The sequence below is a fragment of the Malus domestica genome, chromosome 11, assembly GCF_042453785.1.
Source record: "Malus domestica chromosome 11, GDT2T_hap1".
Lineage (NCBI taxonomy): Eukaryota > Viridiplantae > Streptophyta > Magnoliopsida > Rosales > Rosaceae > Malus > Malus domestica.
Genome location: NC_091671.1, coordinates 26808586 through 26822363, shown reverse-complemented (window position 1 = coordinate 26822363; position 13778 = coordinate 26808586). Strand labels below are relative to the sequence as shown.

At 39.2% G+C, this 13778-nt stretch overlaps 1 protein-coding gene across 1 annotated transcript; it reads right to left on the bottom strand.

Moving 5' to 3' along the window:
• Positions 1-609: 609 nt before the first annotated feature.
• Positions 610-1040, bottom strand: LOC139189509 (probable pectinesterase/pectinesterase inhibitor 40). Its single transcript, XM_070808470.1, has 2 exons — positions 922-1040; positions 610-877 (listed from the first exon to the last, which is right to left on the bottom strand). The coding sequence occupies exons 1-2, from the start codon at positions 1038-1040 to the stop codon at positions 610-612; spliced, it is 387 nt and encodes a 128-aa protein (XP_070664571.1).
• Positions 1041-13778: the final 12738 nt, after the last annotated feature.

Sequence of the window (13778 nt, the reverse complement as noted above, 5' to 3'; positions counted from 1 at the left end):
ATTTTGGAGTACTGGGCATATTTTTTATCACCTAGTTGGTGATAATAGAGAGCCTGGCTCTTTTGGGCACATGGGCCTTCGCCCTCCCAACAACATTCCAGCCCATTATTTTGGGCTTTTTTTTTTATTACCCTCTGATTGGGTTATACAGATGTCTCCGAAAGATAAGGAAAATAAATTACATCATTCAAAAATAAGAAAAGTAAATCACATCATTCTGGTAAGGTGTTTATTCCTTGCTTTTGCAGTGTCCCCATGTGCTCTCGCAGAGGAAAGCCTCCATTTTGCTTTCTGTTTTTTCTCAGTTTTTTTCGCTTTTGTTTCTGCTTTTCTTTATCTCCTTGCTCATTCTCTGTCCACCCATATGGCTTTGCAAGGTTATCTTTTGCTTTTCTTGATCTTTCCGCTCCTTCTCTGTCCACCCATATTACTTTGCAAGGTCATATTTTGCTTTTCTTGATCTCTCCCATGTCTCCACAGTGTGGCAGCTGAAAGCTTGTACCTCATCTATCGCCCTTTCTTGCTCTGTGTTTAAGGGTTTAGATTCATTACAAGATTCTCCCCGGAGCTAGTAGATTCTTCCTCTGTCCTTCTCTCGACGGTGGCTGATCAGAAAGTAGTCCACCCATCCACTACATTCCAGCTAGCTTTGACAATCGTGTTTCCAATCCCATCTCCCAAAAACATCAGATTTGTCTTCTTCTTCACAACCTCCACATTCTCAAAATATGCCCCGGCCTTTATGTATATCACAAACCTGGTTGCGCATGAATTAGGAGCCACATCGACGGCCTCGCTGATGGTAGTGAAGTTTCCAGTGCCGTCCTTGGCCACCACCAGATCGTACTTTGTCTCATTTGTCGAGGACTGCAACAACCTTCGATCTTTCGATGAAACCCAAGTCGGGAACCCTGTTCTAACTGTGACAATGCACTCCCAGCTTGTCTAAGCGATTTGACGATGGAGTCCTTGTTTGGGTGGGTTTGGCGGCGAAGGTGGGTGTCGATTTCGGAGACAAGCTGCAGCGCGGACTCAGCCATTGGGGCAGTGAATCGAGGAGAAAACCCTAACTCAAAGACGGGTGTTTTGGTAGTGGTATAGCAGATGGGCATTTGATCACAGGCAAAATCGCGATCGTAAGTCTCGGAGAGGACGAGAGCTTGACCAGTGTGACGAGAGAGTGAGTGTTGCAGATTGATTTGGAGGACAGGGTTGCTGGGTTTGTGTATTACAGCCAAAATGCCGATTCTGTACAACAACAAGATGTTGAGACCCAGTCCCTCGGCTTTCCTGGAACTTCCTCCCACTTGAATGGAACCGAGGCGTTGGTTTGAAACGGCTTTCCTGGATCTTTATGCTTTTCTTGAATTTTCACCAAACAGTTTCGTGAAGCACAACTTTGGTATGCCCGTGCAATGTCCCCTCAACCGCGTCGATAAAATAATCCAGTGGTTTTGGACAAAATGTCGGGTCGTTTGTATACATTTAAGTCACTGCCACGTGTCCCATATGAACTCCAGTAGTCGCCACATATATAACAACAGATATCAAAACTTACACGTAAGAAAAACCCAGCTACACCACATCAATATAAAACAACTTTTCCCACTTCAAAAAACAAAGAGAGTTGAAAATTATACGGATCTTCATTTCACGAAGTATATATAAAGCAGAGCACAATGAAGATTCAGCATGGACATCAACAGCAAAAGCTACAGACCTCAGGCACAAAAGTGCTTTTGGCTGCTTTTACTGGCTTAGCAATCAGAAGGCTTCTTGTGGGGTTGATGGGGTTGAGCTTCTTGGCGTCAATGACACTGCTGGTTTTGAGTTCGCCGATTCTGCTTATTTTCAGCCCACTTTTGTTTTTTGCTGGGTTTGTGTTTGTCGAAGCCTTGGCTGGGTTTGCTATGGCTGCTGCCCTGGCTTTTGCAAGGATGACTACTCTAGGGTGGATTTTTCAAGAGCTTGCAGGTATAAGGCTTTTGGGATTTTTACAGATTCACAGTGGTGAGATGAAAAAATGAAAGAGAACTGACATAGTTTTTTGTGTTGATTCCCACAGACAGCGCCAAATGTTGATGCACAAAACTGGAGGTCTTGGAACAACGTAAATCCAACCATGAATCTGCAAGAAAGTAAATAACACAAAATGTATCGTGGTTCACCCCAATGTTTGGGCTACGTCCACACTGATATTGTATTTCTCTAAGAGAATTGTGAGGGAGGGAGAGAGCCTCTGTAATGAGAGTGAGGCTTTGAAAGAGCGAGAGTCAGGCCTAAGAATTGGCCTCTCTCAATGAGGAGAGTGAGGGCTCTTATTACAGAGGCTCTCTCCCTCCCTCACAATCCTCTCAGAGAAATACAATATCAGTGTGGACGTAGCCCAAACATTGGGGTGAACCATGATACATCTTGTGTTATTTACTTTCTTGCAAATTCACGGTCGGATTTACGTTGTTCCAAGACCTTTGGTTTTGTGGCCCTAAGTATGGTATAAACAAAGCCAGCAAATTGTCACAAACATGGTGCGAAGGTGCAAGATAAGAATCCTTGACGTATATGCCTTCTTCTTCATATTTGGTGGACCACAATTGGTCACCTCCCAAGATACTTCAGAAGACCACGACTTGATATACATCAAGTTGTCTTTTGCAGGAAGAACAAGTGCCTTAGGACCAGTTAACAGCGCAGAAAGTTTCAACGTCATTCCCTTATCTTGCGAATCGCTTTCCTTCACAAGAATAGTGATGGTATTGCTCTTAAAGCACTTGAAAAATACTATGGCTAGAACAAAAAAAAAAGACAAGATAAGCATAAGGTGGGACGGCAAAAAGGAAAAAAAAAATTACTTTACTAAAGCAAAAGACATGCGAGACAAACCTTGTGAGCATTGCAGGATGACAATGACAAAGTCACAATGACGAAAAGAAATTAGCCGCAAAGCTTGAGCAGCACAGCAAATAGGGCAGCTACAAGACGGTCCTTCAAAACACGCTACAGTAGCAAAGAAAACAAAAATGCTACGCAATCACACTACATAACCCCGCAACGATTACGCAAGCAGTTTCTTGCACTGCACGACAACGTCACCACCAAGGGAAAACTGTGACCAAAAGGCACTACACAGCGTAACCCCACTACAGTCTTTTGCACAGCACCACGCAGTAAAAAGTGACGCACTGCAAGAAGCTTCAAGCAGCTACAACTCATGGTAGCAGGCAGAGTCAATGTGCACCACAAGGACAAATCTTCAATTTTCTCAAATCAAAAGGGAAAACACCCATTTGACCGAAAAATTGGAAAGGAAAAGGAAAAAAATGCAAATCCTACTTACCTAAGGACAAACATTAAATCTTTCAAAACCTTGAAGGAAATCACTAAAGCTTTCTAACATCTTGAAGGAAATCACCCTCATTACCAAAATTGAAAGAGATTCCTACCTAAGGGAGGAAAAGCATTTTTTCCCATACCCACGATGTTACATCTCACACCGCCCAGGGAGTGGATCCTATAAGCCTTATATGTATATTCTCATCTCTACCTAGAACGAGGCTTTTTGGGAGCTCACTGGCTTCGGATTCTATCGGAACTCCGAAGTTAAGCGAGTTCGCGCGAGAGCAATTCCAGATGGGTGACCCACTGGGAAGTTCTCGTGTGAGTTCCAAGAAACAAAATCGTGAGGGCCTGGTCGGGGCCCAAAACGAAAAATATCGTGATACGGTGGAGTCAAGCCAGGGATGTAGTGGGGGACCCGAGCCAGGATGTGACACACGAGGAAAAAAATTCAAGCCCTAAAATACACCAAAATGTATTTTGTCAAAAAATTATGGAAAATCAATACGCACAATAAGTATGTGCCGATTTATCCATTTTCAAAAATTTCATTCAAGATCAAGCCTCTAAAGCCCTTAATTAAATTTTCATTTCATTTAAGATCAAGCCTCTACGACCCTTGAAGAAATTTTCCATTTTATTCAAGATTAAGGCTTTACGACCCTTGAAGAAAATTTTTATTTCATTCATGACCAAGCATCAGCAACCCTTGATGAAATTCATTATTTGAATTCAAGAAATATGCCTTAACGGCCCTCAAAGAAATGTTTCGTTCAAGAATCAAGTCTTGACGACCCTTGAGTTAGAACATTCACATTGCAGGACTTCAAAACACGTTTCCTACATGTGACAAGCACATGCCTACAACACGCCTTAAAGTGGGGGCATTTGTAGACATGTACATTTTGTTGCATGCAAATGATGCATCATAAAGCTCCACGTGGCATATGACTTCTCACAAATGGACAAGTCATCAATGACATGTGGCACAAATTAAGCAAAGGAAGATCAAAAGCATTCCTAAAATGCGGCAAAGGGGAAGAAATCTCCTTAAAATCGACAAGGGGCCCAAATTGCTCCCAAAACCAGAATGAAAGCTAAAGCATCTTCAAAAAACAAGCAAGAATTGAAGATTGCTTGCAAAATAGGCAAGAAAGACTTATAGATTTCGGCCAAGCAAGGGAAAGTGGCAGAAATTAAGACACAAAACATGCCTAAATTCTCCCATGGATGAATCAAGACACAAATCAAAGCCAAATCCATCCAAAGGCAAGCTTTGAGAAGTCTATAAATACAAGGTCCTCAAACAAGCATAAAGGTTGACAATTTCTACATTGAAGGGCCAAAATTCTCATAAAAGGAGAACCTTTGCCAAATCTTTGAAGACTAATACGCTGCCAAAGCTCTCTTTAAAGAACGTACAACCAAAGATGAAGCATTCCCTTGAAGAATCAACAAGCACTTATGCCAATTCCTTCAAGACTTTGTTGCAAGCTTAAAACTTGTAACGACGTTCGATTCAGGACCAAGTCGCCAAGACCCTTGAATCAACAAAATCCTACATCAACATCACCTTCGCCGCATGTCAAACCTAAAGGTGAAGACTATCCACACATTGTTTCAAGCTCAAAACTTGAAGCAATCGTTCAATCTTCATCCAAGATCAAGTCATCACGATCCTTGGATCAACAACCTATGCATCTACATCAAATTTGAAGACTGAATCAGAGGAAAATTGTAAACAGAGATTGTAACCCTACAAATTCATCAATACAAATCTACTTTATACACGTGTTTCGTTTCATTCGTTAAAGAATTTTCGTGTTTACGGATTGACTTACATAGAACGGGTTTACCATCACATGGTGTCCCAGTCTAATAAAGCATTAATATATAAATTCCTAAACATGTGGCTTTGTAGGATTAGATGAGGACATCACATGACCGTGAACCCGTTTCATGTAAGTTGTTCTCCCTCTAAAATAGATTATATAATCCCGAAAACAGGAATCTAATCACTTATTTATTTTTTCAATCGTGGTTAGATTGAAATTTTTTATTTTTTATTTTTAGCATTCAAAATTTAATCTAACATTAGGTTATAATGAAAATTAAATATTTTTCAAAGACTGTAATCTAGTTTTCTATATAATATATTTTAAACATATTTGGTATTAACTACATGATAATACTTGCATTTTTATTTTCGAGGATGAGCTTACGAATAACGTATCTTGACTATACAAATTTCGTAGTCAAAACTCACTACTACAATTAACACGTTTTGTGACGAAGCAAAGTTTTTTTGTCGCACAAGGACAATTTTCGTCCCTTAATAATTTAAGCGACGAAGGCTTCGTCACAAAAGTGTTGTCACGCAAAGCTCATGAAAAAAGCATTTGCACGATGAAGAATAGCTTCGTTGCATAAACTATAAGGGAACGAAAACAGGTTGTTGCACAGATTTTATGGTGCCAAAGGCCTTCGCAAGTAAACCTTGTCAAACAAAAGTCAAGTAATTTTAATGTTATTTAATTATGAAAATTTTTTTGTATAGAAACCTGCACTGTGACAGCCCGTCCCGAAAGATATTCCTTGATTATGTGAAATGTCTAGAATACCCTTGAGAGTTGAGTTGTAGTTTGTGTAAATAAGCTAAGGAATTAAACAATTGAATTCATTTATTTTCTTCCTAACCTTTTTGGACCCAATTAAAACTAAAGGCTCTAATTGTGTTGGTTGGTTGTAAAAAAATCAGGACCTCACACATACTCCCCCTCCCGTTGACTCTCTTTCTCTCTCTTCCCTCTCAGCTTTTCTTCCTCTTCTGGACAATTGTACGGTCAATTGGTGAATCAACCATTTTGTGCACAGATCAAGGTGGTGAAGGTAATGACTGCGTTCTTTGCGAGCCCAGGAATTCAACCATACCATTTTTGGGACGTGAAACCTTTGAAAACCCAAGAACCAGAATTCCCGAGTTAATGTACTGTTCATGTAAACGTAATCGTGAAGTTTTCAAGGAGTTTTAAGGTTATAGGGAGCCTTAAAACACCCTCACAAAGCTCGGGGGAAAAAAGTTGGAGTGATTTGGATGTCGGGAAGCGTAGTTTGACAAGTTTGAAATTTTGGTCAGATTGTCAAGGTTTCTCAGGCAAGATCCCATGGATTTGAAGGCCTAAAAGTGGTAAGGTTTTGTTCCTCTAGCCCTAAGCTTCATTTTGGTTCAAATTTCATGGATTTTGGTGCAAAAATGAGTGAGATATGAAGCTTTCAAGATTTTCCAAAAATAGGCGATCGCATCGGCACTGGTGCCGGACTCCAGCGAACCAAGGAAGAAGGAGGAGAATATTCCGTCAAAGTTGACGGAATATTCTGAAGCCGTCAGGTAACTTTAACAGCATATGCTACTTTTTGACGGAATATTCCCTAACGGCGTTAAGGTTTCCGTTAAGGTTTTTGTGGGGGCACGTATGGCTGTGCCCTGGCTGGCGCGTGGGGTTATGAAATTTTTTTCTAAAAATATGATGATGTTCCTAAGGTTGAGTAGGTCATTGTGGTATATTCAAATACCCCATTTGAGCAATGTATGAGAAGTTATTTCCTAGTTTTGTGTATGTACTTTAAATAACATTTATTTAGTTATTTTGCATATAGGTGAGACCTATTTGGAGGACGAGCACCATCAATCGAGGCTCGGGGGCTACGACCCTTTGACATATCAGTGAATGGGCTTTTGGTTTTCCGAATATACCTATATACTTGAGATTTTTCCCAGAATATGAATTTGAATGATCATACGTTTTGAAATGCCATGCAAAGTATCTACCTATTTTATTTATGCATTAGTACTTGCATATATTTATGATTGGTGCTGCGGACGCATAGGTAAGTGCCAGGTAAGTTCATAAATTAAGACATGAGATGGCTTCAGTTATGCGAGATATGATGCGATTATGTGAGATGTGTTGAGAGTTCATAAACCCGCACCCCGGTGTTAGTGCTTTCGCCCAGAGTTAGGGTACAATCCTTCACGTGATGTTCACCTCCTGCACCACATGCTCACCTTGGATCTAAGTTAGGTGTACAGGCTTGTCGTACAGACCACTTTAGGTGGTTCTGACTCGTAGGTGACCCGCGATCATTCGCACAACCTTTACGTGATCGTAGCACTAGAGCATATTTATTTTACACCTAGTATTGTCGTACAAACCACTTTAAATGGTTTCAACTTGTGTGCAGGATTTGATATGATTGAGATTGGTTATGAGTTGTAGACTCAGCCATGCAGGTCATTGATGCGATGAAAGTTAAGCACTCAAATTAAACCCTCTTGCTGTCAAATTGTAGTATAAATGCAAGTAGGGATCGTTCTAAACCGGGGATTAGGAGGGCTTGCTAAAACTTCTAAACTTACTCAAAGACATAAAAACAAAGTTAAAAACGTTTGAATAGACTCAAATGACTCAAAACAGATTCTAAAGATGCAAAATAACTTTAAAACACTCAAAATTGCCTAAAAACACTTACTAAACTTTGATGCGATGAAAGTTAAGCACTCAAATTAAACCCTCTTGTTGTCAAATTGTAGTATAAATGCAAGTAGGGATCGTTCTAAACCGGGGATTAGGAGGACTTGCTAAAACCTCTAAACTTACTCAAAGACATAAAAACAAAGTTAAAAATGTTTGAATAGACTCAAATGACTCAAAACAGATTCTAAAGACGCAAAACAACTTAAAAACACTCAAAATTGCCTAAAAACACTTACTGGGCAGATTTGACTCTAACACAACTTTGGACGAAATTTAGGTTTTGACTTGAATCAAAACACTCAAAAACACTAACGAAATAGAAATTTAACACTTTGAAACAACAAAGTAAAAGGGGGATTTTGGTTCTGACGAATTCGAAACAAACAAACAAATTATAAAATTAGACAGATTGTAAGACAAATTTGAGGAATACGATGATGGATGGATTAGTTAGAGGTCTGGTCTTCACACATGACACACTTGTACATGAATCGATTTCCAATTGCTTTTCAATAAACTATGATGCTCAACACCCCAGATTAACCGTGATGCATAAATTAACCCTCATATTTTCCTTTACTCATTGAATTGGATGAATGCATGCGACAACCCAAATCATTCTCTAAAAGTCCCCTATATGAATGCATAATAGAGATACAATCAGAGATCATTATGTTCAATGAAAATCATAAGTGTTGACGAGGCAATTATAACTATGAATGCATGATACAATTGCCAAGAATTCAATTAACGCGATTGTGATAAACAACCTTCACTACTCATGAATATAAACTTGTAACGATTAGTTGAAACTCATTTATATTCTAGCATCTAATTCATGCATGAAAACTAAGTATGCATCCTTAATAAACATACAAGAATCAATTATGAATAAAATAGATAATTGAATTGCAATCACAACTTATCAAATCACAATTGGAAGAAATCAATTCAAATCTCAAGCATGTTCATGGCTTCAAACTTCCCCCTAACTAAATAGGGGTTTAGCCACTCATAATTGCAACAAAATTAGAAAATAACAAAGTAGACATTGAAAGCAAGAATGCTGTCCATGTTTCTTCCATGTGCCTTGTTCATCTTCTAGCTGTGCATTTCCACTTGCTCCAAAGCCAAATGAGTGCAATCATAACCCCATTTGCTGCTGAGTGTTGATGACAAAGCAAAACACAAAACAAGTGCCTTTACTTTCTCACTTTATTAGCCAAATCTGCTTAGCCCTTTTCTGAACCTTTCAGTGTTACAATGCACATAACTTCTTCTAGAAAAATGATATTAACAATCTGTAAAATGCTCTAGACAATAGACATCCGTAGCTTTCTAATCATATAAGGATCATTCTCTCATTCATTCTGAGTTGTTCGTAACATGCTTCCAAAGTCAGCTAATCTACACAGGCAGTTTTGACGAATTTGTTACTTAATAACTCACTTGTGCTACTTTTCTTTTCTTTGCTTGATAAATCACACAAAACACAAAAAAATAGTAATAAGCTCAAAAATATAAGGAACTAACTAAGAAAAGACAAGTGAATTTTATGTAAAATATATATAAATATGAGCTTATCAGTCATGTTAGGTGGATCCGACTGATATGATATCTGGTATTGATATATTTGAATTGGATTACTTATAGCATTTCATTGAGATACTTTGGCATGGTATATTTTTATGGATTTTCATCCTGAGCATGATTTTTGATATGGCCTATATTAATTTCCGGGAAATTATACAGGTTTTAAAGCGAGGGGTTAGAACTTTTGAGAAATGAAATTATTTTGAAAAGCTTTGTTTTTGCCCACTCACACTTTCTGTTTTGCGCCTTTCCAGGTTTTAGGTAGGAGTGCTTTGGTGGCTCACAAGGATTTCGATGGTGGTTCTGACAGAGCATCACAAATGTAGGATCACCCTTAGGTGTTATATATCTAGTACTTATCCAGTCGGACTGCACTTAGGCTATTTATGATCTGATGGTGTACTTCACACTCAATCTTGCACTAGCACCTTTTCTTAGCTAGTATTGCTGGCAGCTTGGTTTTTAGTTATTCGTAATTCCTTATATCATTATTGCTTCCACACTATGCACATGGTTACGCCACTCTCACGTGACGGCCAGCACGCTTTGATTTAGGTCAGGGTGTGTCAATTTGGTATCGGAGCCTAGGTTTGCAGTCCTGCATATCTTATGAATCTTCTAATTATTTTGATGTCTTCTGTTAGAACTATGCCACCTCGTAGAGATCCACGTCCTTTTGTTGAGCCTAGTTTCCCTGATATCGCTCAGTTAGAGAAAGCTATTGCTAATGCTATTCAGTCTTCTCTTCGTCCTCCCCAAAGGACACCTCTTGAGACTGTTCATAATTTAAAGTTGAATCATTTCATGGGTAATGAAGGGTCCGAAGAAGCAGAGAAATGGATTAATCATCTTGAGAAGACTTTCTGTTTGATGAATAGACAGGGAAATCTTCCAGAGGATAGGTGGGTTGAGACGACTACCTGGTTTTTAGAGGATTAGCCTGCATCCTGGTGGAGACAAGAGTCTTATCAATTGTCACCTGAGGAAGCTGCTAATTGGGAAGTTTTTAAGCAGTTATTTCATAAGAGATTCATTCCTCTAGAGTATATAGATCGTAAGAAACAAGAGTTTACAAATCTGAAACAGGGGAAAATAACAGCTAATGAGTACTACGGAAGGTTTACTGATTTATCTTGCTATCATCCGGAGGTTGCTGCTAATCCAGTTGAGATGTTTCGTCGCTTCAAATTGGGTACTAAAAAGAAGTGGCGTTCTATGGCGACCACAGCTTCATGTGCTACTTATCAAGAGTTTTATGAGGTTCTACTGCGAATTGAAGATTTAGAGAATATGCTTAGCAATAGTGAGGAGGAAGAAAATGACAAGAATCAGAGGTGAGATAATAAAGGTAAAGGTCAGTCTTCTTAAGGACCTCGTAAGACTCATAGCTTTAAGAGGAGTGGAACTAGTTCTAGTTCTTCTAGCGGAGGTTTTAGTACCATTGGTCAGAGGATAGGTGGTAGATTTTCAAGGGGTCCTAGATTCCAGAGGTAGGGAGATTCTGGAAGAGGAAGTGCTCCGTTATGCCGCAGATGTAATAATAGGCATGTTGGAGAGTGTAAGCGGGGCATCAGTGGATGTTTTACTTATGGGCAGATGTTTTACAAGTGCCACCACCAACGCCGATCCAGCAAGTTCCAGGGTTTGGTGGTTATGGTCAGATGGGTCGAGGTGGTGCTTACCATTATCAGGGTGATGCCGCTCCTTATACACCAGGATCTGTATTACCAGAGTAGGTATTCTTAGCATCCTGGATAGTATACGCTATATCCTTCCATTCCAGCTGGTGGATCTCAGTGGTATCAGGGAGGACAGCCCTAGCAAGTAGAAATTACTTCCAATAGTACTGGATCTTCAAGGCAATCTGATCAGCCAGGGATGAGGTGTGCAAAGGCGAGGTAATCAAGCTAATAGAGGTCGTGGGGGACGACAACAAACTCAGGGATGTATTAACAATATCTCTCTGTAAGATGCTCAAAATCATCCAGACTTGATCATGGGTACGTTAAACATTCTTGGTCACTTTACTAGAGTTTTAATTGATTGTAGTGCTACGCATTCTGTTATTTCTCATACATTTGCTCAAGTGACGCAACCTTATCCTACACCTCTAGGGTATGATTTAGAGTTTGTTATGCCTAGAGGGGAAAGATGTTATGTTGATTGTGTATATCCAGGTTGTCCAGTGGTAGTGGATAAGGTGGTTATGCCAGCTAATCTTATCCCGTTAGATATTGTCGATTTTGATGTGATTTTAGGCACATATTGGTTGCATTATAATCGTGCCAATATTGATTGCTACGAGAAAACAATTACTTTCCATCGTCCGGGATTACCTGAAGTTACTTTTATGGGTGATCGTAGTGGGGTGAGGCATGGTGTTATTTCTGCTGTAAAAGCAAAAAGGTTGTTATCAAAAGGTTGTCAGGGATATTTAGCTTATGTAGTGTTGAATGATGTTGCTTCTAGTAGTGTGGAAGATGTTCGAGTAGTCAGGCATTTTCCTAACGTATTCCCTAATGATTTACCTGGATTGTTGCCAGATCGAGATGTGAAGTTCACTATTGATTTGCCTCCAGGTATGGATCCCATATCTTTGACTTCATATAGAATGGCTCATGCTGAATTGAGGGAATTCAAAGTCCAGTTGCAGGAATTAATCGATAAAGGTTTTATTCAGCCTAGTACTTCACCTTGGGGAGCTCCAGTTTTATTTGTAAGGAAGAAAGAAGGGACGTTGAGACTATATTGATTATAGGCAATTGAATCAGGTAACGATTAAAAACCGTTATCCTTTGCAACGTATAGAGAATTTGTTTGATCAGCTTCGAGGTGCCTGTGTGTTTTCTAAGATTGATTTGAGGTCTGGTTATTACCAGTTGAAGATCAGCAGTGAGGATGTCCCTAAGACTACTTTCAAGACTCGCTATGGTCATTATGAGTTTCTTGTGATGCCATTTGGATTAATGAATGCACCAGCAGCTTTCATGGATTTGATGAATCAAGTATTCCAGCCATATATAGACAAGTTTGTCATTAGAAGAATTATCCTACTCATGATCTGGAGTTAGCAGTTATCATCTTTGCTTTGAAGATTTGAAGACATTATCTTTATGGTGGAAAATGTAAGATCTTCACAGATCATAAGAGTCTGCAGTATCTTTTTATTCAGAAAGATCTTAATTTTCGACAATGAAGATGGATTGAGTTGCTTAGTGATTTGATTGCACAATTGAGTATCACCCTGGTCAGGCTAATGTAGTGGCTGATGCATTTAGTAGGAAGACAAAAGTTAGACTTAATGCCATTTATGATCATGTTCCTCTTCTTGTGGATTTAAGGTCCATTGGAGTGAAGTTAGGAATGGAAGTTCTAGAGGAAGCCTTACTTGCAAATTTTCAAGTCAGGCCAATTTTAATTGATCATGTACTTGAAGCCCAGATGGATGATGAAGAGACCCAAGAAATAATTTAAGCAAGGAATCAGGGGAAGAAGAAAGACTTCAAAATTCGAGAAGCTGATGGCATGCTTATACAGGAGAGTAGGATGTATGTGCCGAATAATATGGAATTAAAGAAAGCAATTTTTGATAAAGTACATATTTTAGCTTATGCAGTGCATCCAGGAGGTACTAAAATGTATCATACCATTCGATCATTTTATTATTGGCCAGGTATGAAAAGAGAAATTGCTGAATATGTGAGTGGGTGTGTCATTTGTCAGCAAGTCAAAGCAGAAAGAAAAAAGCCTTTTGGATTGATGCAGCCACTTCCCATTCCACAGTGGAAATGGGAAAATATTACTATGGATTTTGTGTACAAGCTTCCTCGTTCACATAATGGCTATGATGGAATTTGGGTGATAGTTGATCGACTTACTAAGTCAACACATTTTAGTCATGTGAGGGAGAAGTATCCTTTAAGCTGATTAACTGAATTGTTCATATTAAAGATTATGAAGTACCATGGAGTTCCAGTTAGTATTATCTCGGATCGCGATCCTAGATTTACTTCTAAGTTTTGAATAGCATTCTAGGAAGCTCTTGGTTTGAGATTACTTTATAGTACATCATATCATCCTCAAACAGATGGACAATCAAAGATGACCATTCAGACATTAGAAGATATGCTGAGATCTTCAGTATTGCAGTTTGGTGACGTTTGGCATAAGTGGTTGGATTTAATGGAATTTGCCTACAACAACAACTTTCATTCAAGTATTGGTATGTCACCATTTGAGGCACTCTATGGTAAATCTTGTCGTACACCCTTATATTGGTCGGAGGTTGGTGAAAGAATTTTGGTGGGCCCTGAG

What these genes read in the sequence shown, in the direction of transcription:
- LOC139189509 (XM_070808470.1), bottom strand. Translation starts at nt 1,040, where the DNA reads ATGGCTGAGTCCGCGCTGCAGCTTGTCTCCGAAATCGACACCCACCTT. An exon ending in GCTGGGAGTGCATTGTCACA is followed by an intron (nt 878 to 921) that starts GTTAGAACAGGG and finishes GAAAGATCGAAG; the next exon opens with GTTGTTGCAGTCCTCGACAA.